At 38.5% G+C, this 26,892-nt stretch overlaps 3 protein-coding genes across 3 annotated transcripts; all 3 read left to right on the forward strand.

The window, feature by feature from the left end:
• The first annotated feature begins 23 nt into the window (after positions 1–23).
• On the forward strand, positions 24–7,094 carry LOC144628643 (sentrin-specific protease 8-like). Its single transcript, XM_078486787.1, has 5 exons — positions 24–2,874; positions 3,279–3,387; positions 4,776–4,891; positions 5,479–5,529; positions 6,517–7,094. Exons 3-5 carry the CDS (start codon positions 4,786–4,788, stop codon positions 6,681–6,683), a joined length of 324 nt encoding a protein of 107 aa, XP_078342913.1. The 5' UTR covers positions 24–2,874; positions 3,279–3,387; positions 4,776–4,785; the 3' UTR covers positions 6,684–7,094.
• Positions 7,095–8,591: 1,497 nt separating this feature from the next.
• On the forward strand, positions 8,592–17,271 carry LOC144628173 (ras-related protein Rab-7L1-like). Its single transcript, XM_078486237.1, has 6 exons — positions 8,592–8,743; positions 9,223–9,278; positions 11,229–11,244; positions 12,022–12,203; positions 15,785–15,906; positions 16,558–17,271. Exons 1-6 carry the CDS (start codon positions 8,626–8,628, stop codon positions 16,712–16,714), a joined length of 651 nt encoding a protein of 216 aa, XP_078342363.1. The 5' UTR covers positions 8,592–8,625; the 3' UTR covers positions 16,715–17,271.
• Positions 17,272–20,164: 2,893 nt separating this feature from the next.
• On the forward strand, positions 20,165–23,763 carry LOC144628630 (caspase-3-like). The gene is made up of 3 exons (XM_078486772.1): positions 20,165–20,358; positions 21,104–21,154; positions 22,565–23,763. The coding sequence occupies exons 1-3, from the start codon at positions 20,262–20,264 to the stop codon at positions 23,314–23,316; spliced, it is 900 nt and encodes a 299-aa protein (XP_078342898.1). The 5' UTR covers positions 20,165–20,261; the 3' UTR covers positions 23,317–23,763.
• Positions 23,764–26,892: the final 3,129 nt, after the last annotated feature.

Here is a 26,892-nt window from a genome sequence, read left to right on the forward strand (position 1 = left end):
ATTAATGTTAGCAGGTATTAAAGGAATAAAAAATTAAATTCTTAAGAGATTATTGCTAGCTTGGTGGTGATGGAAATACATTAGACCCAATGCAAATGTGGCCGCCGTTAACTTTTCCCTAGGAGAAACACAGGTGGTGTTAGACACGCTTCACGTGACATTTTTCAACCAATCACCTTGGTAGAAGCAGTGGTGGACAATTTTGTCGTGGGATTTTAAGAAGGTCTCATCTTCTTCGTGTGATTCAGGCAAAACATTTCTCAAGAGAATTAAATTCCTTTAACTTCAAGATCAAATCATAGTTAGATTATACTTTATCTACTAGGAGTTGCTGATAGCAAGTAAAGTGCTGCGAAGAGAGTTATAACAGGGATGTCGCTAAGGGCCGGCTGCCGGCTAATTTAACCGGCTGAAATAGAACTTAAATCCGGCTGAAATTTCACATGAAAACAAAGACTTAGGTAAAGGTTTAGAGCTGCCAAGGCCAAAAAAGCCAGCTAGGCTTGTTGATGAGCCGGCGTAGTGTTTTCTTAGCTACATCCCTGGTTATAAGAATAATAATAATAGTAGGAACGGAACGGAAGGTCATAGGAATGTTTCGAATTTTCACATTTTCAGATGTGAAAGATGTGATTTCTCTCAGTGAGTGAAATGCTGGTAATGCTTATGACTGTTTCCAAACACAACCTTGCGTGCACGTGCAATTCGTTCACAAAGCCATCAGAAACACCAATTTATGACGTCAAAAAGCTCAAAGCTCGTTCCATTCCAGCGCGAGGTCATTATGAAAACGTTTGCGTGGAGCCTTCGCAAATCATTGTACTTTTTGCTGGGTATATTTCGCGCTTAAGACTCAGAAAGTAAAATTTCTCCTTAAATAAGCTTAAGAATAAATAATTTTAGTGTTTGGTTGCAGAACAAAGACCTTTAAATTAACGGTATAAATTGAGTAAGTTTCAATTTCGTGTTCGACAACAACTTGGCTTTACTTGATCTTGCATATTTATAGCTTTTCCTGACTATTTTTTCTGACTTTTTCTGACTGACTATTACACGTTCGGAAGTCGTTTCTCATAGCTCTGAAAATGCCGGGGCATGTTTTCGGATATCCAATTACACAGGAATTATCAAAGCGAATTATAAGAAGGCCTCGTAAATTCGTTATTCATCAGAGCTGGCGCATAAGGGATGAAAAGACCGTTTCCCCGGCACTATACTTGATCATCTTTCTTGGGAAGCATTTACAAAGTACTGAACAGAAGCGCAAGCAGCAGCGCTTTAAAATTTACTGAAATTTAACTTCTTGCTCTTTAGCGAAAAGGACATCGCAAACGGCAAACGCAGCTTCCACATTTTACATGCTGCTGATCATATGTACTGCATGTACTCAAAATCATCCCCAGTGAAAAAGTCAAATCGAGTGTGTCGCCTATATAAAGCGCCCAGGCCCCGCGCGGACAGTCAAAAATAGTTCTGCTGCTACGCTAAGGCTTCGCAGCAATAATGGGAAGTAACAGGGACATTTATCTCTTACATCTTAGTTCCTTGCCCCCTGGTGGGGGATAGGGCCGGGCAGGGACATTTATATATTTCTTAAAATTAAATGAGTCGCACCTTTGCAGCCTCTGCAGCGTTTTCATAGTTGCCAGACAACCTTAAAAAAAAAAAGATTCTGACATACATCATGGGATGATGCTAACTTTCAATAGGCTAGTGGAATAGGAGTTTGTGGCAAATTGGAGTTTTAATAAAATAATCTAGGCTGTAAAAATACCCTATCATGAATCCAATACAGTTGCGTTTTCCAGGTACATGTTATGGGCTCCTGGTACCATAAATATTATTCTATTAATTTTCAAATGTTGCCATCTGCATGTTAAGAAACATGACCAGATAATGGGAGACATTGGCAGCCATTTTTGCATGAGGTCTATGTAAAAAAGCCAATGTTTTGAAAACTGGGTCACAGGAAACCCAGGTTGACAGTATCACCGTATGACTACTCACTGAAAAGTAATTTAGGATTTTCCAGGTCAGGCTGCGTGGTTTGGCTTGGCATTGCTCCCAGTTATGTGTGAGAAATGGGAGTTTTAATATCAGTCTGTAAAAATGCCGTCATGAATTCAGTACAGTTGCACTCTCCAGGTTCATGTAACCGGCTCCTGGTACCATATAATTTATTATTCTATTAATTTTCAAATGTCACAATGAGCATTTTAAGAAACTTGACCAGACTGTGGGAGACATTGGTACTGACTACAAGCAGTCCCTATTTTTTTCGCAGAGTCCGTCGAGCTTGAAGCAAAATTTTCTCGAAGAGTCTGTTGAGCTTGAAGCAAAAAAAAATGAACGCGTGGGGGAGGAGGCAGGGCGAGGCGAGAAGCGAAAAAAGTATGTACCTCTCTCTGCACGTTTTTTTTTTTTTTTTCGCTTCACGCTTGACAGACTTTGCGAAAATTTCTTCGCTTCCCGCTCGGCAGACTCTGCGAAAAAATTGGGACTGCTCGAAGTCTGAGACATTGGCAGCCATTTTGCATAAGGTCTATGTTAAAAGCCGATGTTTTGAAAACTGCACAACAGGAAACCTAGGTTGACAGTATCACCGTATGACTATTCACTGAAAAGTAATTTAGGATTTTCCATACAAATTCTCATATTTTTCCACTAAGTAGTTATATCCTGGGTCTGGACTCTCCGTGGCAGCAAAAGCTTGTTGAACGTGGGTTTCACTATAACACATGCAGGCTTCAAGAGTATTATCATAATAATTTTCATTTGATTTCAGTTACTTTACACATAATCAATTTAAACAGATATCAGACGATGTGGTTTTTATCAGTCCTGATGTCACCCAGTTTGTGAAGCTTGGACAAGGTGAGATTGATAAAATATTATAATAGTTGAGTTGTTCTAGAAAATATCTATACCCCTCCTACAGATCGTTTGTTGGTTCAACCCCTTCCCCCCTCCCAAGCCTGTTCGCTTTTCATCCCTGGTGAAAATAATTCTAGGATCTTCGAAGATCTAGTTTGCGAAGTCCTTTGAGGATCTTCAGGTATTCTCTGTAATAATCTTCAAGGTTCTTGCAGGATGCAGCTTAATAAAGCTGCAGGATCTTAAATATAGATCTTGCAAGGAACTTGTGAAAATTCTCAAGGTTCTTGCAAAGACTTAATTTAGCTTTTCTTAGAGAGGTTAGTCAAATCTAGGTACCAGCAGCTCCAAAGCACTATGTAACGTTTACAATCAGGTTTTGCTATTATTAATTTTTTGTGCAGGTATTGAAATTGGTATTTTTCTTGAGCCACTGAATCTTCCAAGTCAAAAGTTGGTGTTCTTTGCAGTGAATGACAATGAGTCCAAACTTTCTGCAGGAGGATCTCACTGGTATGTATTACTTGATTGTGAATTAAAATGTCACTATCTGAAAACTTCCTAGCCCAGAGTGTAAGCTCTCTTTTTGTATCACAATCATACATGTATCAAGCAGTGATGTCACAAATACCCAAACCAAAGCAATTACCTGCATTGGCCATGAAATGGATAAGAGACAGTATTTTGTATACTTGCAAGGAATCAAAGCTTACACAGAACCAGTGCTAAGGGTGGGAAGACACACATCTCCAAGTCACAATTGGCTAATTGCAGCTGATTGGTTGTTAACACTCAAATGAAAAATGCTCTATTGCTCAACTCCCCTGACTGAGATGTGAGCAGACCGGATGGCATAGCCTGTATTAGCCTAAGCTCACACCTTTGCCGCTTGCAACATTGCCCCCAAAGAGATAGCCTTGCAGGCTAGGCTAGCATATACATGTGTGTTAAATTTGGACCAGCCCTTTAATCAATCTTGTAGAATACATATTTGAGTGGACGTATACAAAACATGGACCCCGGTCCATAGACCACCCCTGTGGACCCGGTCCATGGACCACCCCTTATTTTCGAAAGAAAATCAAAGTGTAGAATGGGGACAGGGTATGAATTGACAGCAGGTACTAAAACACAAAATAACGAAATGAAACCACTTAAACGAAATGACCAAAACCAAATTAGCGAAACCACTGAAACGACCAAAACGAAACCGCCGAAACGGTTGAAATGAGCGAAACGAAACATAATCACTGAAACCATTACCATTAGCGAGAGCTAACCGTAAACAGGCTAACCTGAGTGTTATTCAGGCTAAACGAAGTGCTTATTAGCCTAATAAGATCACAATATTGTCAAAATATTGTTAAAAACTGTGTAGCGCTTATTAGGCTAAGCTAGGCTACTGGAGTGGCCAATCGGAGTGGAAGGCATGGAAGGTGCTCTCCGGTTTATAGCCTGAATAGCACTCCGGTTAGCCTAACTAGGACTCCGGTTAGTCTGTTTACGGTAAGCTGGTAAAGGTTTTGCTTGTTTCGGTGATTTTGTCTTGTTGTCTTTGTCACTCGTTTCAGCTGTTTCAGTTGTTTCGGCGGTTTAGTTTTGGTGGTTTAGCTTGTTTTGGTCGTTTCGTTTCGGTGGTTTTATTTCGTTGTTTTGGGTTTTGGTACCTGCCGTCAATTTAAACCCTGTCCCCATTCTACACTTTAATTTTCTTTTGAAAATTAGGGGTGGTCCACAGGGGTGGTCCATGGACCCGGGTCCATGTTTTGTATACGTCCGGCCTATACGTCCTATTTGAGTTCACCTGTACTATGCATAGAACAGAAATATGGTAAATGGTTTTCTGCTAGCTATAGTATTGTTCTTTATTTAGTGACATGGGAGTTTTATTTCATCCTCAGGAGCCTACTGATGTACAACAGACAAACAAACAGTTTTCACCATTATGACTCCTCCAGTTCTTACAACACTTCAGCTGCCAGATCTCTTGCAAAGAATGTGGAACCTTTCTTGACAGGTAAGATACCAGTGAGAGAAAAGAAGCGGTAAAACTCTTATGGATCCTTTTTGGAGTCAAGAGGCTAGCGCTAAATAGTCTAGTTTCCATAGCACAAATTTACTAGAAATATTGCTACTCCCTTTGGATAGAAGGAGGGTAGGGGGATCTGGAACCTTCCTGTGAACCTTTCCATACCCTTTACTCCATGTATCCACTATATCCCTTTGTGGCTCCCACTTCTTTGCGCCATTTCTATTGAAAAATATTATAAAATGTTGCCAAAATGTTCTCAATCTCTCCCAGTTCCCACCATCTTGGGAATCCTTCTTTTCCTCCCTCTCCTCTCTCACCTCCTGTACCCCCCACACCCTGTTCTCCTGGGGTCCAGCCCCTGTCCCCCTCCACTTGGATGGGATGCTAGTCTGGCAGCGCAGGTTACCTCCCAGCAAGATTCTGTGGAACTATTTTGCTGGTACACAGTAACACTCCTGGGTAAATGAAGGCACTGTGTGGGAAAAGTATGAGAAAGAACCCACTCATGGTTAAACATTTTTTCTTTTTTTTAAGTAAAATGACATTGTGTCTTACTGTTTTTGTTTATACAGCAAAAGAAAATCCATCTTTTGTAGAAGACAGATGCCCTCAACAGCAAAACAGTAATGTTGTTTTTTCTAAATGTTACAAACTTAAGACCACATTACTTGCTCTGTGAACAATTAATTAAGTATTGCAAATTCTCTAGCCAATTCTACAATTTAAATTTGGCTTTCAAGAAGTTAAGAACTTGGTCTTCAAAATATGAGGGCACCTAAAGTTTATCACCCCCGTCCCTGTTATACACACCTCCACTAAGGAGAGTGTGTATGAGCCATGCAAACCAAAAATCCCAAATCCCAATGACTTGATAAAAAGCTAACACAAGCTACCTAATCTAACTGAAGGCTAACTGGCGTGCTATTAGGCTAAACAGAGTACTATTTAGGGTAACCAATCTGTTATTTAGGCTAACCACAGTGGCTCACATGACTCGCTGGCTCCACTCAGGGGATACTTTAAGGGGGGTTTGACATTGTCATGAAACATTCAGTTTTACAGTCAACTAAATATAGAGTATTGACAATTACTCCCATTTTCTCAGAAGATTATGGCTCAAGCACATGTAAAATATGTAAAGCAGTCATCCAGATGAAGTCCCAGTGGGGGATCTAGGGGAGGGGCCTGGGGGCTCCTTGGCCCCCACCTTATTTTTAGGCAAATGGAGGCTCATAGTGTCAAGAAAAATTATTTTTGAGAGTTGTCCCCCCCCCTCCCCCTCTAAGAAAACACTAAGCCGGCTCATTAACAAGCCCAGCTGGCTTTACTGGCCTTGGCAGCTCTAAAAGGTTGCCTTAGTCTTTGTTTTCATGTGAAACTTTAGTTAAGTTCTCTTTCAGCCGGTAAAATTAGCCGGCAGCTGTCCCTTAGTTACATCCCTGGATAATCGGGCCTCCCTGCTTATCTGAAGGTCTGGATCCCCCACTGGGTCTTACCAGGGCTTGGGCAGATTCTTGTTTTGTTTACAATTCCTCTTGTGCCCTGCAACCTTTTGAGTAAATTGAGAAGCTTTGAACAATCTAATTAATAAATTGGCTTTAAATTCACAGGTTATGACTGTGGTATCTATGTCATTTGCATCACTGAGGAACTTTGCAAAACCTTTCTTGGTAAAGCAGAAACATTGCTGAGTGACACAGTTACAGTGGAAGACGTCAGAAGAAAGAGGAAGGCATTGAAAGAACTTATCCTTGATCTTGGACAGAAGAAGACCTGACCAATGAAAGTTTGACAACAACAAGCATGGAAACAGGAACATTTCCTTTCTCCAAGATCATCAATATTTGTCGGAAACCATCTCTTGAATGAATACAATAGAAGTTGGTGCAGTGGCTCCTCAGTCAATCCTTGCATAAGAAGGCTGATGCAGAACGAGGGATGCCTGAGAAAAGATCATACTTAGTTGTTGGTCTATATTAACAAATAATTTTTTGTGCAGGAACATTTGCATATGGCAGCTCAGGAACCATGCTTTGGTTGGGTGACCACATAGGACACATCCAATAACCATTAGTCAAAGAGAACTGCAACAAAAAGGGATAAAAAAAAATTGTAAATATTTTTACATTTTACTCCCTAGTTAATAGTTAATACACCTCTTGAGATTAAAAATTTATAATTTGCCAAGTTTGTGTTTGTTATGTGATTGTAAAAAGATACAAAGGGTTGATTTATCTAAGCAGTGAAAATTTTAGAAAGTCGCAGCAATTTCCCAACTTTAGCTTTGTAAAAGGGGTACCATTTTCTATCAATGGTACATGATAAAAAAAAAAACTTTGGGTTTTGAACCCTTCCCGCCCTTTTCACCCCTGCCTTAGGATGTGTTACGCCTTTCTTTGATACCTTCCTTGCACAAGTTTGTCCAAAGAACAATAAATGCTTTCCATTATGTTAAAAGAGGGTCCTGAAAGGTGTGTGTGTGTGTGTGTGTGTGTAGGGTGGGGGGTGGTGTAAATCCCATTTCTAAGCCCACATTTTGCCCAAATTTCATTTCCCAGCCTATTGTTTTCCCAAATCCAAGTCCTGGTTCCATTGTTTTCGTTTGTGATTCCCAGTCTCAGTTAGGCTCTTACCGAAAGTGCTCGTAAAAAAAGCATTAAATGCTAAAAGCAGTGCTTGTTTTTTGCCAAAAAAGTGCTAAAATAATGCTAATTTTTTTAAAAAGTGCTCGTTGTTTACATAAAAATGCTCACTTTTTTTCCGATTTTTTTAACATAGAATATTACATTTTTCAGATTTTCAGTAACATTTTTCATTTTTTGCCTTGGCTAGCTGACTTCCATTGTTCTTCGATGACAACGTGGATGACGCCATCTTGGAACGAGTGTGAAGGACTGGGTTTCTAGAAGGCAACCGCTGACCTATCAAACCAATTCCCTAGGCCTCCTCGGCTCCTTTGACTAAAATGAGGGCAAAATGCATCTGGGAGGCTTTGGACGCCATAAATAAAGTCAGATTGTGCTTTTTAGCACAAAATTATATAAATAATCAGTCGAAAATCCAAAATAATGCTAGCAGTGCTTTTTGGGATAAAAATATGTAAAAAAAAATGCTCGCGAAGTCAAATAATGCCAAAAAACGTGCTAGCACTATCGGTAAGAGCCTAGTCTCAGTAGCCTCCAACTCAATCATTTTTAGAGGTGATCATGTTTCATTGCTCCTAAAAACGACTGTGTGGGAGGCTACATAACAGTCCCAGTGACCCAAATTCCATTTTGCCAGTGAAAATGGAATAAAAATTAATGCTTAATCTGGTCATGATCATTTGCACCTAAGGACTTCATTTCTTTAGGTTTATATGACCTTACTCCAAATTAGGCCACAAAAATCAAATGTCTCGAGCAAGTGATGAAATTACCAAAACGTTATACCTGAAACGTTATGCCAAAACGTTATACCTGAAAACACGAACTTAATTTGGACATTTTCATGCTCAGCCTTTCACTATCATTTTGCCGTTTTGCTAAAAATCATAAAAATATGTCAAGGGAGGGGTGGGTTGGCGGTGTTCAAAGCCCTCCCTTGACAGCCTCTCAATGGGCCCTGGGAACTAGTACAACCGTACTACTTTCAATCGACTTCCGTTCGTTTCACTTCCGGTACATCAACTGAAAGTCACGTGAGTTCCTCGAGTAGCGACGACAAAAACAGACTTGAAAATGTCAGAATTACTCTTTAAGGTGATCATTATAGGTGATGCTACTGTTGGAAAGACAAGCTTTGTTCAACGTTATGTGCACAGCCACCCGAGGCGGGAATATAAGCCGACTGTGGGAGGTAGGGATGTGTTTACATTTTTCACCATAATTTATTTAACCTGCAAGTCTGTGACTGAAGTTAAGACAAAAACGTTACAGGCTGCTCTGAAATAAGGACTGTATACGGTTGCAATGATCTGTATGGCTTTGTTCTACACGAACTCAAAGCTGAAAGTTAATAGCACCTTACCAATAACCAAAATATGGAGACCAAATTTCATGAATGTTTGCTGGTAACCATAGAAGACCAGAAAACCCATATGAGTTAAAAATAATAAGCTTTTATAACAAATAAACTAGCAGGGGAAGTTTTCTTTCACTTTGTATGCATTATTTTGCTCCTTCATGATCTAGTTTTCTTCTTGAAAGACCAACAATAATGATTGACTCACTTTGTGAAAAGATTATTATTAGAATGGAAAGTTATGCAATTTTCTTTTTTTATTTCATTTATTTCGAATTCCTGAACTGATTATTATAGTTTTGTTATCCTAACAGTGGATTTTGCTTTAAAAGTCATTAAAATGTCTGACGATGTTACAGTAAGGCTTCAGGTGGGTAGATCAACATTACTGATAGAAAAGAATACTGGTATTGCATGGAAACAATTAGACTTGCCACAAGTCGACCTCACGAGTTTTCACAGTGAATAAGCGAGCGAAGCGAGCCTTTTCAGGGACGGCAGAGCATTTTTCCAGGTGGGGGGGCTGACTAGTGACTTGAAGTGGGGGGCTTAAAAGACTCCTCTCTTAGTAAGTCTTTATTTTTTCGGAAAAAGTGGGGGGGCTAAAGCCCCCCAGCCCCCCCGGCTCTGCCGTCCCTGCTTTTAGGTCGTGAAGCAGCCGTGCGAGCGACGAAGTCGCGAGAGGTTGACTTGTCTCGCTTGTTGGGTTTTCGTTTGCGTTTTGCGCCAAAAATGGGGAGTATCAATTTTCAAGGGATGGAGTTTAGTTGTTGCGTGACTTTAATCCTCCGACTCAACTTACTAACAACTCTGAACTCCGACGAAAACAATCGAGCGTGTGTGCGTTTCTCGAACTTCAGAACAAATGGAAGTCACCGTTTACATCAGGACAAAAGAAATTTAAAGTTGTGGATTAAGCAACGTTAACATTTCTATGACACTTTATAGTCGCACACTCAGTTGTATTGTGCTAGCTAGTAACGCTTGCTGCCGCTTGCTGTTCTGCAGTTGAACTTTAATATTAAAATAGACAGTGAATAGACCGGGCTTCTAAGTAAAAATAAAAAAAGAATGACAAACACTCTTAACATTTGGCAATGCCATGTCTCTCATCGATGAATACACATTTGAAATTGTTTTTCAACTGACGAAAAATGTGTCGATAGTTAATCGCCTCCGGACTTCCAAACACCAGTGTACCAGTTGCTGTTCAGAGCAGTCCTCGCCAACATCCAAAGCTGGAATTCCAGAGGCAATAAGGTTCGAGACTTGATCTTTCATAAAGAAATCATTTGATCTCTCTCGGAAAGATAAAATTCTATCCGCTAGTAGTCACACATGAATAACTGGTGACCTTGACAGCATCATGTATCACTTTCGAAATTGACCCCATGTTGAATGTTTGACCGCAAGTCACGTTTTACTCCGCTTGATCTCCTGTGATTGACACTTCTGTCCTAAGGGCTGCTCTGATTGATCTACGTTCAGCGACCCGTTTTTGGGTCGCTAAAAGTGGCGCGAATCAAGTATGAAAAGTCCTTCGTCCCGGCGCGCCATAATAAACAAGACAAAGGACTTTATTGAAAGTCTAGGAAACAATCTGAACTCCCTTTTCAAACCCTTGGAGCTTAATAATACACAGTGGGCAGAGCTTTAGAATGTTAAGGTTGAAATCAGTACAAGAACCTACTATGTCGGAGGCATGATTGATGACCGAATGGTTAGTGTACTCAGTGTACTGGACTTCACACAGCGGTCAAACACAAAAATGACATCACCTCCAGTTTGCGGTGCCTCAAACTTTTGTAAGAATTTGACTTGAAAGTGTGCAAACTTTTGTAGGAAATTGCGGTATAGAAATAGAATGTGAAAGAAAATTTCAAGCTGGGAAACTCAGTGGAGATCAATAAGATTTACCATCCATAAGCTGCATATAAACCTTAACTTTAATTTCCAGGGATGGCGTTTACTTTTGGCTTTAAGCCAAAGCTTTTGGAAAATTTAAGACTTTGTATGAAAAATTTTGGCGGCAATTCTGCAGGAACTGCGCACATACGCGGTGTTTGACCACGGTGTGACTGGACCTAGGGTCGAGTGGACATTGACAGCAGTTGGCTACTGTCTACTGTTTAAGCTGGGATTAATCAGTTTATCTCATTACCGGTAGCTTAAAGTTGATAGTACCCAGGTAATATCTGAGTCCATATAACAGCCTTGAATTTTGTATGTAAGAATCATATTCCAACTGTCAGCTGATTTTAATTTTCCTTTTTTTTGTTTTATTTTGTTGCACTCACTGTGATTCCATAAATGGCGACAGTTATGGGATATTGCTGGTAGGTTAAATATTTTTATTACTTGTTTAATCATTCTGCTAAATAACATCATTTAAACCATATAGAATTTAATTGTCAAGTACACTGTGTCAGAATTTTTTATAAATTTGTTGATAATATCTGTTCAGCTGCAACTAATAATAACATTATTTTAAAATTAATAATTTATTGGAGACTAACCATACCCTATCTTTAAAAGGAGACCCAAAAGTTATCCCTGTACATTTTCTGGCCAGTTTAAAAAACCTTACTTCTCCAATATGGCAAGTTTGCTGAAAAGAATTTTCTGATGCTTCACAACAACCAGAAATATGAAAGCACCAGTCTACTTTAAAACAGCCCTCAGTTCCTGAATGGATTTTATATAAACCTTGCTGTAGTTACATTTGCTTTCCAACCAAAGTTTTGCTTAAATGGTAAGCACCCTTGTTCTCATTTAATAGCTGGTAGTGTACTCTATTCCGGGAGGCGCAGAGACCTAATGGTTAGCGCGCTGGACTTCGGATGAAGCGGTCCAGTTCAAGCCCTGGCCAGGATTTTAGCGTTGTGTTCTTAGACAAGAAACTTTTCTCATTACTCCTCTTTCCACCCATGTGAATAAATGGGTACCCGACAAATTTAATGGTGGGAATAACCCTGCAATAGACTAACATCCTATCCAGGGGGGAGTAGAAATACTCCCAGTTGCTTTATGCTACTGCAACTGGGTTAAGCTCCAGCCTGGTAGGCCACTAGGCTTATATGCAGACATTACCTTATTCCTATACTCTATTCCAGGTCAGGAGAGGTTCACATCAATGACAAGAGTTTACTATAAAGGAGCTGCAGCCTGTGTTATTATGTTTGATCTCTCCAGTCAACAGACATTTAATAGCACAATTAAATGGAAAAGAGACCTGGATAGGAAATGTACATTACCTAATGGAAAAACAATCCCATGTATTCTAGTGGGAAATAAGGCAAGTTATTTGAATATTACCTTATTACATGAAATTTTTACGACATGTAATTTCGCGATTCCAAAAAAATTGCGAAATAAAAGTGACGCGAACAATAAGTGTCGCGAACATAACATGACGCGAAAATTATGTTACTCACATTATGTCAATAATCAAGAAAGAGTAAGTTAAGTACCACTGAAGGATGGAATTTTCAATGTAAATGGATGTTGTCGTCAGTTGACTCAAGAACAGTTACTCATGCACGAACAAGCATGACCCACTTGTAGACATTGTGAGAACTGCTCTATTGGTTGCTATTGGCGATATTTAGTTCCTGTTTTTGTTAATTTTGACATCATTGTTCCTTTAATTAACTTGTTTTGTTTAAATTATAACATTGTCAAGGAAATGTGAATTGTGTCTTACTCAAGAATGTGAAATTAAAGTGATTCAAAATACAAATTTTTTGCAAAATCACAAAATTTAAGTGTCGCGAAATATGCGCAACTCAAAAATAGCCAAATTAACATGTCGCGAAAATTTCATGTAATAAGGTAATCTTAAAATCTTTTCTTTGCAGCAATTTAAAATAGTTAATAGAGTTAGTCTGTTCCAATTAACTCAGGTGAGCGAAAGATCTTCCAGAATCTTAAACTAAATATTTTGTAGGGAGTTGCAAGATGTTGAGGATTGTTTTATTGTAAGGACCTTGAGAACCACTATGGCCACTTGCATTTAAGCGTGAACACTCTCTGCCAAAACATAATTTACAGTCACCTCTCTCAAGACGGACACCTTCGGGACCGGCCGCAACTGTCCGTCTTAGAGAGGTGTCCTTCTTGTAGAGAGTCGAGGTAATGTGACACCAGTAATTATTAGATAATAAAGCTAAACCTTTGCACCATGCAACAAACCTTTACTAACTGCAACAAGACTAAAATAATAAAAGGACCATATTTGCTTGTTAAAGCAAAAATTGAGAGCTGCAAACTGTAATACTGAGAGTAGAAAACGATCTCTTTAGTGTCCATACATGTAAGCAGAGAAGTAATCTGTTAAAGCGTCATTGTTTCTGGTTAGTAAGCTTGGTATACACGTAGGGCGCTGACTAACTTTGCTTTAGGTCAATACGACGTTTGGAAGTATTTTAAATAATAAAGCGTGATAAAAAACACTTCTCAAGTGTCCGTTAATGATTTCAAATTGTCCGCTGTCCGTCTTATAGGGAGTTTGGTTACAGTAAAATGACTGAAAAACAGCAGGGACTCATCACCAGGTGTCCATCTTATGGAGGTGTCCGTCTTATAGAGGTGTCCGTTAAGAGAGAGTTGACTGTATTGGCTATTTTAAAACGAGACATGATTATTTTGTCATCAAACGTTAAAAAAGGCTGTAACGGCAACTTTCGTCGCGCCGAAAGGATTGGATACAGAGACTTCTAACAAAAAATTGATCCTGATTTGTGTCAATATGCATTGGGTTATTCCAGAAAAAATACACACCTCCCCGATGGATGGCAAACTGGAAATTCTCGCGGGAAGGGGGTTAATGGCTCGGGAAATCTGGTCGGGAGGGGGGGTCTGAACCTAAAAATTCTTCCTCGGGGGTCACTTTTAACTTTAACTCGATCGATATGTTTTACCACTTAAAAGAAGAAGTTTGCATCGAAAAATCTTGTAGTCTTCCACTTTATGGTGTTCTTACCTCATATGCTTCAAGTTTACCTTCATAGGTCCTTTTATTCATGAAGAACCAGCGCGATAAATGGATAACAACAACTTTACGATCGGAAAAAAACACTTTCGACTGAGCATGCAACGCCTGGAACATTTTTACGGTACCCAGGCCACCCGCGCCCGTGCTTTGCAACATCCTCAAAAATGCGAAGAAAAGACGATCGGTCCGGCTGCACTTTTCTGTTTTTTTTTTTAGCCAACCCGAGAACTCCTTTTGCTGGCTAGAGCTAACATGTGTATACACAATTTGTGTATTATTTGGCTACTTCCAAGTTGAAGTTGAAGTTGAATTAATCCATGTCTTACGATCGATATGTTAACAAGTTTATGAAAGCAAGAACCGTGGACATTATGCACCTATCAATGTTAAGCCCGAGGGGGGGGGGGTCGAGCTAACCACGGGAATTTGATCGGGAGGTAGGTCCCCAGGGTAGGGATTTTGATCGTACGTGATGGCCCCAGAGTAGAGTTTTTGGTCATTTATAGAAGGTTTGAAGGACATCTGACCACCTTTCATGGGGATTTTGACCAATTACTTTGTCCCGGGGGTGGAGAATTTGACATTTTTTTTATAGAAAATGTCAAAATCCCCACCCCTTGCCCGACCCCCCCCCCCCTCGGGCTTAACATTGATAGGTGCATTACGCATGAAAACTTAAACTTTTGAAAGAAAGGCAAGAGCTCCAGTTGACCTACACACCCATATAGGTAACAAAATTTAAAATTATTTAAGTTCAAAAGGCTTTATTGCTAAGCTTAAGAAGTGTCACACTAGCGAGAACTCGATCTTGTAAACACGCGCCAATTTAGGCCGCCTTGTCACCGACAACTAAAATTATAGTTTTTCTTTATTAGCGCATTAAGGACTTTTTTTTCACTGTGTTTTTTCTTACATTTACATAATTTTTAAGACTTACATATTTCTTATCTTGTACATTTGTTGTTTGACGAAAAAAACAAGTGGCATTTTAGAGGAGAGTGTGCCGGAGGTCACACAAACACACGTGCGATCGTTGAAATTTGACCAGCAAAATTTGCAACATTAGCCCAGTTTTAAAAATTATAATAAACAGGGATCTTTTGGAAGAAAGGTTGCGTCGTTTGTATTGCCTGTTGTGTCCAGTTAGGGCCTTTAAAAAAAATGGAAATCCGGGCGGGAGGGGGGGTTCTTGAGCTTGGAAATCCGGGCGGGAGGGGTGGGGGGGTCTAGCGATCTGGGAAATCCGGGTGGAAGGGGGGGTCAAAAAATGTTGCCATCCGTCGGGGGGTGTGGATTTTTTCTGAAATAACCCATTTGCAGGTTCACTTGAAACACTTCTAGTGTAAAGTTTTGTCAGTTCTCAATGTTTTTGGTGAACATTTTAGGAGCAAAAGTTGTCGTTACAGTCTGCTGAACTTCAACGTTTGATGACGAATCATGCCACATTTAATATTCAATGAGATCATTTTTCTGTGGCAAGTGTTCACGCTTAAATAATGCAAGCTGGGGCACAAGATCACTGTGCAGAACCTGTACTATTCTTGAAAATCTTTGAGGATTATAGATGAATATCCTAAAGGATCGTTCAAGATATCCTCAAAATCTGGAACACGAAGTCCGAAATCCAATGCAGTTAAACCATTAGGCCACCATGCCTCTCACTACAGATCAGTCTGTCCAAGGTTGGGTGTAGATTAAGACCAGGAGCCAGGTAAAATTCCTGGCCCTTGCATGAATACAACTAGCCATGTGGGATGGAAATGTGGAAATTAAGTAAATTTTTAAGCCTTTTCTCCTTGATTCTGCCTGTTTCTTATGTAATTAAGCTACTGCTCTGTAGTGCCAGGCTTCTTGTCAATCAATCACGTTTTTTTTATCTTCAGAGTGACTTAACAACAAGGCCTGTTGAGAAAGAGGCAATTGACAAAATGTGCCGAGAGAATTCATTCCTTGGTTGGACAGAAATGTCTGTAAAGGAAGATATCAATGTCACAGAAACAATGGAGTAAGGAATTAAATTCATTGATCCATTTTATTTAAATTATCTGATCTATCTAGTATAAAAGTGTTGTAATGTCTGCTTCTATGTACAAATTTATTGTAAATATAGTCACGATGTAAATTCAATCAGGTTGATGAGGCCCTGTTAGGGTCTTAGAATAATGGATTATTTGGGGCCTTTGGAGAATGGATATGAATTATTGGTCACTAAATTTAAGAATTATGGACTATTTGTGTTGCATTTTAAAATTGCATATTATTAACGATCATTACCTTTAGGGATATATATACTTTTTCAAAACTGGGATACAGTTTATTTCTAACATTAACTAAGGATTATCGATTGTTTAGACCCCCCCCCCCCTCCTAAGGGTGCCTTATTCATTCATTTTTTAATTCTCCAATTTTACCTTTTGTCGTCATTTAATTTGCCTAGTAATTCTGTATTGCAAGTGTTTTTGTTGGACAAAATATGTTTTGCATTGTTTTCAGCCGTCATCTTGGACACCACTAGAAAAACAGCCGGGAAGTGGGATTCTGTTTTCAGCAAATGCAGAAAGAAACAGTGTTCATTAGCAATGAATATTGGAAGTTAAATTTGTTTGTTGCTTGCTTACAGGAATTTGTGTTTATACGTTATCTTTGTTTTCTTTAGCTACTTATTAACAGAACTGATGGACAACCACAAAAAGGATGAAGAAAAAGATGTACAGAACACAATAGGAGCTGATCAAGGAGGTTTTATTGAACTCAGCAGCCATAAAACAACAAAAGAAAATAGCAGCAAATCATCCTGCTGTTCCAGCTCATAGGAAGATGGAAAACCTCAGTCACTTTTGTTTTATCAACATACAAATTCTATTCTTTGGTCTCCATACATTTCTTACAGTACTTAAGTTAGGAAAATTTGAATTTGATGATGTATTAACCCTTTAAGCCCTGATGTCATCATACAAATTCTCCTTACTGCTCTCCATACATTTCTTATAGTACTAGTTGGGAGAATTTGATGATGTATTAACCCTTCAAGCCCTGGTACAAACATACAAATTCTCCATACTAGTCTCCATACATTTTTTATAGTACTAGTTGGGAGAACGTGATGATGTATTAACCCTTTAAGCCCTGATGTCAACATACAAATTCTCCTTACTGGTCTCTATACGTTTCTTATAGTACTAGTTGGGAGAATTTTATGATGTATTAACCCTTTAAGCCCTGATGTCAACATACAAATTCTCCTTACTGGTCTCTATACATTTCTTACAAATACCAGTAGTTTGAAGAATTTTATGATAACTTTATTGGCCTTATTCTAGAAAGTAATGTTCATAATTTGATATAGGGAAAAATAATATTTTAGGGTTCACAGTCGATACCTTTTTTTCAGTCTTTTTTTAGGCAGAATTTAGGATAAAATATACTTATAACAGTAACAGATATTAATGTTTTTTGAAACTATTGAAATGTAAAAAAGATTTTTGATCAGCAGGGATTTGCTACAGCAAATACATAAGAAGAACCAAGAAAGATTTAAACATCCAGCAGTATTAAATCTTTCTTGGTTCTTCTTAAAAAAGATTTTATTATGCAAATTCTTAAATGCCATTATCTTTCGATGCCTTAATGCTATGTATATAAGTGCATGGTCAGTGTTTTTGCAGAAAATATCCATACTTCTTCCACAGACTGTTTTTTGGTTTGACCTAGCTTCCCTCTGGAAATTTCAATTTAATCTCTCATACTTTTCAAAGACTGTGGCTTTCCCCCTGAAATTTCCAATGACCTTCCTTGTGGTGGGTATATGGATACTTCCTGGAAATCGCTCAATCACGCTACTCTACGAAAGTTAAACAGATGTCTCAATTAGCACACACATTTCCATTCTTTATGAGAATAAAATCATTTTGACATTACAAGACAAAAAAAATCCTTGGGGCCTCTTCATAATTACAAGTATGAGCTTAGTACAGAAGCAGGCTGGCTCTAGGTCTAAGTATGGGATCTGTAGAACTGCAGCAGATGGTATATGGACGTTTTGGCAGGTTGAATGATAATTCAGATTAAAAGTAAAAACTGCAGTCTGATTCCAGAAGCCATATCTGCATCCATATATGAATGTGAATCAAGAAGTTTTGGCTTATTAACCTGGGCTCGACTGCCTATATATAAGCTTTTTTTTGATAACATAACACTAATTCTGAGATCCATGTAGTGTCTGATTGAATTGGTTGTCGCTACTTATGATGCATGACATCTAATAAGATCTGGAGACTTGACACAAATCTCTGTAAGTCCATGTTATTTATATGGATTTTTTTCTTTACAAAATGAGTGTGCAATGAGAGGTTTTTATTTTCTGAGATTAAAAGTTATCTTACATTTAGATTTACCGGTAGCCTGAGATGTGTAAAAACAAATTATGCAGATTTTTTATAAAATAATTAATTGATCAGGGAGTCTAATTTAATTCTTAAAAATATATATATTGCTATTTTTTAAAAAGAAAGCTTGTTAAGTACAAAAAGAAATTGAATTAAAAGAACAAATTTCATTGTCTATGCATATTGATTAGCAGAATAGGCCTGCAATGCATGCAAAGGGCTAGGTGATAATTATTTTAACACTTGTTCAATTTTAAATATATTTAGGAAGTGAACAAAAGACTGCTAATTATTTTTGGTGTTTTGTATCCATCTTCTGAAAGAACTATTACAAGCTGCAAAATTTAACAGTACTGCAATTGAAAAACAGGGAAATAAATTGAGATTGTGTTACATTACTGAACGCTTATTTGAAGAAAAAACTATCAATGACCAATTCACGCAAGATAACATTCAAAGGCAAATTAAGTGAGATTGTGACATTACTGATAGCAGCTATGAACTACATAAAGTTACGCTTAAATTGTTATAAAAAATATTTCGCTCGTCATGTGACGTATTTTAGTTACTGTATTTTCTCAATTAAACGCCCCCGGCGTTTATTTCAAACTTGGCTCCATGGACCCGGCGTTTATTTGAGTGGTGCAGTTTATTGGAGCAAAAATAATGTTTATTAAAGAATGGTTTTAAATCATTATTTGTGACATAAATGTGATTTGCCATCATACCTAAAGCATATTACACCTCAAATAAATGCCTGGAAGGCTTACTTACCACTCTAGCTCGGAGACCCGGCATTTATTCGGGGCCCGGCGTTTAATTGAGAAAATACGGTAACACCACATCCACGGCACGTTTTTGTTTTGCGTCACGTCACCTCATGTCACGTCATCTGTTTTTCATCTTTTTAAGTCGAGCAGATACACGAAGTGCTCGGGCGCATCTTTTCTCTCAAATTTTATCTGCTGCTCAAAAATAACGCTATATGTGCTGACAGAAAAGTAAACATATTCACAAAACAAATTTACTTACTGCTTAAAAGGATCAAAGGTAATACACTAACCGGTAAATATTTTGGTGGTGAAAACTGAATAGCACTACGACACGGGTCTGAGAGCACTAGTCATCAATAACGCGACTCACGTGGAAAAATAAAGCAAAGTGAGATTGCTTTACTTAATTTGACACTTATTTAGAAAAAAAAAATGCGGAGGTCGGCACTTCATTCAACGAATTACCATGAGGTTGCTCGAAGAGCCTTTGATTGTAAATGAAATCTCAACTAAAGACTAGCAGAGGTGACTTCTGATTATATTTTGTTTTCATACTTATTATCATGTTTTCATACTGATTTACATTTGACTTCTAAACATGGCTTATTCTCTGGCCTATATTTCTAAGCAAGATGACCGTACCATCCTTGAGCCCCTTCCCCCCCCCCCCCTCTCCTGGGGTTTTTGTTATATTTATTTTTTATTTCTTTTTATTTAACTTCCATAACATAGCATATCACGCTACACAAAGGCTAGACATTTCGTATTGATTTTGTTGTTAATTAAACCCAGTGATTGAGTGTTTGTATACATGTACAGGCCTCAAGCATTTTTTTGGGACTAAAAAGTCCGGAAAATCTATAATCGTTTAGTGAAAAATAAGTGTAAGTGATTAGAAAGAAAGAAAATTCTAAACATAATGATCACGAAATGTGTGGTGGAAATATTCTCACAACCCCCACCGCCCCGCCCCCAACTCCTTCCTAAGTAAAGTTTAAATGCGAAAAAAAAACATTCCATCGTCGTGCTTTATGATGCCATACATAAAGTACCTACCAACCTGTTTGGTCCTCCGCTGACCGGACAAAATCTGCTTGATCTGCTTCCTCTTTTCTCAGTTTTCTGCGAAGTGACAGAAGTACCACAGTTCCACTAACATCGTTTCAACCGGAAGAACTCCAGTTCTCTCCATTTTTGCTGGCATGTCTAGTAAGTTTAACGTAAAGGTTTCAGGATGTACTGGCGCCGTTGTAGTAGGAGATCACGCTCTCTTAAACGTTGGGGCTTCAACTACAGACGGTAAGTGCTACAAACTCCCCCTGTCTTCGATTGACGCTTCCGTAATTTACTCAAGGGAAATTAAACGTGGTGCGAAAAGTTGGATAGCTTGTAAGTTTAACCTTAATGAGGGTGCACAAGTTATTTAAACTTTGATTGAGATTTTGATAATTCACTTTTAAACATATAATTCAATGAGGGAAAAAATGTAAAGTGCGCGAATGAAACCGATTGCAAGGAAACCCCCTTTTCGAAATTCTAAAAATAGCAACAAACCTCATTCAAATTCTCACTCTTTAGGCAACCTTAAAAGTTAAGAGAAAATGGAAACTGCAATTGGAAATGATTGCAAGAAAATTGAAACTCGTTGTAAAAGACCTCCTTTTTTAAGATTCTACAAATAACACCTCCCATGATATTTCCAAGAATCCTGCACATTTTCTGTAAATACTAATCTGTGGAGGGGGACAGGGGGGCGGGAGCCCGGGAGAAAAGGGGCGGGAAGCGGGAGGAGAGAGGGCGGGAAGCGGGATTCTTAAGGTGGCGTGAACCGGGAGAAAACGAGTAAAATTTCGCAACATTTCGTTATATTTCGCAATGGAAATGGAACAAACAGGAGAGAACAGCTATGGAAAGGGGCGGGAGGCGGGAGTAAAAGGTACGGGAGGCGGGAGGTTCAGACCCCCCTGTCCCCCCCCCCTAATCTAATCTCATATGCATTAATTAATAGTAATGATATTGTTAACTTGATTCTCTTTAACTTTAGCAAGACCACAGGCACAGCGACGACCAGTCCCAGAGCAGACAACTCCAGCAAGTAAGTATATCGTACTCTATAAGGTTGATACTGTTTGGATCATGTAGTCAGTGAAATTGTCTTAATAATTCATGCTACAATTTTTCATTGATTTGTTAGAAAATTTCTAGCCTGCATAGCAGAGGCCTGTGTAGTTTTTGAGTGTGCATTTGGGCGACACAAAAGGCACGAGAACTACATAGGTGCCCACTATGCAGGCTAGAAAATATCTTCCTCCTCCTCCCTATGGAAGGTCATTGAAAATGATGAGGGGATACGTTGGGGTGGGGGGAGGTCTTCAAAAGCCAACTGAACGTTTGTGAAATGTCTGAAAAAAAGCCTTCCATGGGAGAGATAAAGCATGGTTATTTTATGGAATAACAACAATCCTAGTTAAAATCTTTGGGACAATTTACTCTTCACTGACTTGTGATGTTTTTTGTTCCCTCCTCACCCTCAATACAAATTATTATAATTATTTTATCCATGACCAATCTATTTTAGCCCCAAGGTTTCAACATTGTTTTGTGGGAAGAAGGGGGATCAAAAAACTGATTCATGGCTTCTCCCTGTCAAAAAGTCACTGGGTGGTATTTTGTCGATAGAACATACTCATTCAATCCTCTTCTTGCCTTGGGTGTTGTATTCTATCAGACACAAGACACCATTTTCCATCACATTTTCAAACACCAAAAAAGAGAGTTAAAAATAGATGAAGGGTGGTGAATGGTCCTTCAAAAAATGAGTGTCTCGCAAAATTTTAGCCAAATTTCAGGGGTCTTGCCATCTCGAATTATTCTTTGACGGCTTCCCGGAGTCTTGATTTCTTTTTCGAGGTTAAAAAGGTCTTGGGCTCGCAGAAAAGATTGCAGTCTCGCTGTCTCCCAAAGTCTCGCATTTACCATTCGACACCCCTTATATGATGGGCAGCATAGTATTTTTGACAAAATTTATGGTGTTTGGAAAACATGTGACAAAACACTATCTCAGGTGTTTCACATATCTTCTCAATTGAATGTAATACTTAGGAGCGAACAAAGAAATGAAAATCTATGTTTACTCAAATATTAGCATAAAGGTAGGATGCATGCAGTATGAGTTTGATATATACATGCCTTCTGAGCAATACCATAGTGTCGAAGATCATCTCTACTTCCTTTTTTCTGTTGACTTTTGAATCCCACCTTTTTTTAATTTTTAACTGACATTTTATTTCATGTCAAGTTTCTGAGAAGTAAATTTTCTGGTCAACTCCTCGCAAATTCTTTTTAATGAGATACCTTGCAAACATTACAGCTGTTAAGTGGAACAGCATAATTATATATTAAGAGTTCCCCGCAGTTCCCCCTCCCCCCCCCCCCATTGATAAGCGACTGTGCATGTGGCTACCCTTAAGAAAATAAATTAATGAAATTTACATTTACTTTCCAGCACATGCTCCTTGTCAAGTGTCTGAAGGGGATGATATTAATTACAAGGCGGCGTCTGGTTATGTCCTGGTCATAAATAATAATATCTTCCCCAGTAGGGAGGATGTTGAACGTACTGGCTCCAATGACGATGTGAAGAATCTGACAAGTGTCTTTGATGACTTCAACTTCACAACCCGGACACATAACAATCTAAGTCAAAGTGATATGCTGGCATTACTGACAGAAACAGCAGAGAAAGACTTCTCCAAATATGACTGTTTTGTATGTGTGATCCTAAGCCATGGATCGAAAGATGGAATCTATGGAACAGATGAACAGGTGATTAAGGTGGAGGCCATCACTAAGCTCTTTCGTCGTGATGAATGTCCTTCCCTGGAAGGAAAGCCGAAGATATTCCTGATCCAAGCTTGCCGTGGCTCTAGACGAGACAGGGTACCTATTGAGAGCGACAGTGACCCCATTCCATTTTCAAGCTCATCTTTGCCAGCAGATGCTGACTTTCTCATCTGTTTTGCCTCAGCTCCTGGTCATCAAAGCTACCGACAGCCACTGCTTGGTTCGTGGTTCATTTCCTCTGTTGTTGATGTGTTCAAGGAATATGCCGAAAGAGAGCACATTATGGATATGATGCTGAGAGTCAACAACCGGGTAGCTCAGTTTTTCAGCAAGGAGGGCCTTAAGCAAATGCCATGCCAGGTCTGCATGCTGACAAGGAAAGTGTATTTTGATCCTAAGTATAGTAGGACATGAAAACACTCTGGCAAGGAATAATCCTTTAGTATCAGTCACAAGAAAGTGTATGTAATATAATAATTAGCTTTAAATTCTCGAGATGACTATGAGTATTGACTGAACCCCAGCTCCAGTAGTTGTTATCTCTGCTACTAAAGTGAGATATATCTTGTAATGTGGTGAATTGTTTGTATCAGAGAAGTCTGTGGTAGATGTATTATATATATTTTAATTTAACGATTCATGGAGTTAAAACAATTGGAAATTAGCACCATGAGAGTCACGGTGGTTTGGAACAAAGAAACATAGATTTTTACAATTTTAATTCCCATGTTTCCTGTTGTATTAGTTTTGATTGAGAAGATATACCTTCTAAACACTTGAGTGAGTGCCTCATCAAATTCCCCAACACCTTGAAATTCATCAAAAATACTCCACTGCACATCATATTTTCAACTCTCTTCTTGGCATTTGGAAATGTAAAAAACACTCTTTCTTGTGTTTGCTATATAACATTGAACTTTGTAAATACTATAACCCACCTAAGTTTGTTAACCTGATCAAAGCAGGGATAGACATTCCTTAGTCTGAATCATATAATATGTAGAACAAAATGATTATCTAGCCTGTATGTACCATAAAACATTTTGAATTCATTTTTTGGCACTAGGCTCTAGCACAAAATTGTATCCAAACTGGCCAGATAGCCTGATGCAGGAGGGAGGTTCCCATATGAAAAGGATGGGAATGTTCTTTAGAAATTTGATTTAAAACCTAGCTTAAAGAAGACCATTCTTTGTTAACGTTGTTGCTTAATCATTTTTGACCGCTAAAATATATCATTTTTCATGGCTGATTTGTCTAGACCAGCAACACAATTTGATGGCATTTTTCATTTTTTCACCTGCAACGTTAATGAGACCTTACATTAGTGTTGTGCTGTGAACAAGCATCCCCATCCCTTCCCAACCCTCCAAGTTAATTTTTTTCCTTAGTGGCCATTTGGCTACCGACTCCTCAAGTTTGGTCGCCAGTGAAAAATTTTGGTCATCAAATTAAGCTCACGCTTTCAATCCTTCTTCTCAATTTTAGTCGCCAGGCTGGCGACTTCGGTTCCAATTAAGTCGCCAGCTCCAAAATTTTCGCCATGGTGGCTAAAATGGTCTTAACTTGGAGGGTTTTTTCCATATGGGAGCCACCCCTCCTTTCACAGGGGCTAAAAATTAAGGTGGCTCAACTGGATTTTCAAGGGGTAACACCGCTCAAGTTTGAAAATTAACTATGTCGCCAATAACAATGTTATCGAAAAACGATCACCTCAGTTGTATTAGATAAAGATGAAATTTTTTTATGACCAGTGTTTTATTGACATCGGAGTTGCCCTAGCGACGAAATGACGTCATTACGTTTTTTACTTTCGCTCGTATTACTCGGCACCAGGAGATTTTTTCGAAAATCGCTCAAAGGAGCTTGTACCACACATAGTTGCCTCGATATTGGCAAAGTTTTAACAAATTCTATGAGAGCGTTTTCGAAATATTTGGGGATGAAGTTTTCGGGCCTATAAATACAGTCAAAAACATACTAACGAGAAAATGGGGTAATATCTGAAGAAAACGACGCGCCTGTGAATTGCAATTTCATCTTATAGTAGTTTGATTCCATTTAAAATCATGTGTAAAACAGTGGTGGGGATTGTTTTGGTCGATTGCGAGAAAAAAGAATTTGACGAGCGAGCGTTCAGGTGCGCTTGTTGCCATTTTTGTTTATAATTTGGTCTATGCCTACAAAAGTGATAATAAATTAAAAACCGCTCGATGATTTTTTTTTTAAATTTGACAAACACGAGGTTTGTCATCAATTGATATAGCTTGCAAGTTTCAAGCTCATTGAAAACATTTAAGGCAGTAAAATTGGGCCTCCAATGTACTGATTTTTTCTCGCAGATTTCGTGTTTACAAGCGAGTGTCCTCATTATTCACGGGTATTGTTTTCAAGTTTCATATCCACGTGCACGACTTCAGCAAAAAAATTCATGTGCATTAAATAGGACGCGGACTGCTTTCCGAACAGTTTTCCGAAACATGCTGATATTGCTTAAGAAATTGTAACAGCATTTGTCGGGCGATTGATGTCAAGGGCCTCTGTCCAGAAAACGAAAGCTATTATTCTGCATATATGGTCATTGCTATTCTCACCCCAACGCAGATTAGTATGCTTCGGAAAAATTTTCGGAAAGCAATCGAGAATTATGTTTAATGCAAATGAATTTTTTTGCTGGAGTGGTGCACGTAGATATGACACTTGAAAACAATACCCGTGAATAATGAGGACACTTGCTTGTAAACACGAAATCTTCGAGAAAAAATCAGTACATGGGAAGCCCAATTTTATTGCCTTAAATGTTTTCAATGAGCTTGAAACTTTCAAGCTATATCAATTGATGACAAACCTCGTGTTTGTCAAATTTTAAAAAGAATTCATCGAGCGGTTTTTAATTTATTATCTTTTATGTAGGCATAGACCAAATTATAAACAAAAATGGCAACAAGCGCACCTAAACGCACGCTCATCAAATTCTTTTTTTCTCGCAATCGACCAAAGCAATCCCCACCACTATTTTAAACACGATTTTAAATGGAATCAAACTACTATAAGATGAAATTGCAATTCACAGGCGCGTCGTTTTTTTTAGATATCGCCCCATTTTCTCGTTAGTATGTTTTTGACTGTATTTATAGACCCGAAAACTTCATCTCCAAATATTTCGAAAACGCTCTCATAGAATTTGTTCAAACTTTGCCAACATCGAGGCAGCTGTGTGTGGTACAAGCTCCTTTGAGCGATTTCCGAAAAAAATCTCCTGGTGCCGAGCAATACGAGCGAAAGTAAAAACGTAATGACGTCATTTCGTCGCTATGGCAACTCCGATGTCAATAAAACACTGGTCATAAAAAAATTTCATCTTTATCTAATACAACTGTGGTGATCGTTTTTCCATAGCATTGTTATTGGCGACGTAGTGAATTCTCAAACTTGAGCGGTGTTACCCCTTGAAAATCCAGTTGAGCCACCTTAATTGGAAAATTAATTTGGATATTTCAAACCCTGAAATATAAATATATTGATTGTTTTATTATAAACTTGCAGGCTGATACACTGTAAATAAAATGTGCATGTCTTGATTATTAGAGGTTTTAGTAGAATTATGAGCTTGGCTGACTTCAACTTTTTAGAAAAGGAAGTCAGTCCAATGTTTTAATATAAATAATTTTGAACATAAAGTTTATGAAAATAGCACTGAATTATTCAGTATAATAGGCTGATGAGTTGTAGATACATAGCTAAAATGAGTAAAACTTTTTATTATTATTGAATATTCTTCTGATCTCTTTGTTTTGTGTGCGTGCGTGAATGTGTGTGAGAAAAAGAATGCTTACTGTCCAATCAAAATTACATTACGTTTCTTATTTATTCTCTTTGCACCCAGAGAATGCTTGAGGATTAGGCTCTATTGCTGACTTGCAAATGACGTCACAGCGGCCATGCTGGGGGACAAGAACAGACTGTTTCCCTCCGCTGGGAATTTAACCT

This window comes from Oculina patagonica, chromosome 10 (genome assembly GCF_052425735.1).
Source record: "Oculina patagonica isolate OP01 chromosome 10, crgOcupat, whole genome shotgun sequence".
NCBI classification, from domain to species: Eukaryota; Metazoa; Cnidaria; class Anthozoa; order Scleractinia; family Oculinidae; genus Oculina; species Oculina patagonica.

Coding starts and splice junctions, on each gene's coding strand:
- LOC144628643 (XM_078486787.1), top strand. CDS start 4,786: ATGTACAACAGACAAACAAACAGTTTTCACCATTATGACTCCTCCAGT. Junction 4,892..5,478: donor TGTGGAACCTTTCTTGACAG/GTAAGATACCAG, acceptor TTGTTTATACAG/CAAAAGAAAATCCATCTTTT. Junction 5,530..6,516: donor ATGCCCTCAACAGCAAAACA/GTAATGTTGTTT, acceptor TTAAATTCACAG/GTTATGACTGTGGTATCTAT.
- LOC144628173 (XM_078486237.1), top strand. CDS start 8,626: ATGTCAGAATTACTCTTTAAGGTGATCATTATAGGTGATGCTACTGTT. Junction 8,744..9,222: donor ATATAAGCCGACTGTGGGAG/GTAGGGATGTGT, acceptor TTATCCTAACAG/TGGATTTTGCTTTAAAAGTC. Junction 12,204..15,784: donor GTATTCTAGTGGGAAATAAG/GCAAGTTATTTG, acceptor TTTTATCTTCAG/AGTGACTTAACAACAAGGCC.
- LOC144628630 (XM_078486772.1), top strand. CDS start 20,262: ATGTCTAGTAAGTTTAACGTAAAGGTTTCAGGATGTACTGGCGCCGTT. Junction 20,359..21,103: donor TGGGGCTTCAACTACAGACG/GTAAGTGCTACA, acceptor CTTTAACTTTAG/CAAGACCACAGGCACAGCGA. Junction 21,155..22,564: donor AGAGCAGACAACTCCAGCAA/GTAAGTATATCG, acceptor TTTACTTTCCAG/CACATGCTCCTTGTCAAGTG.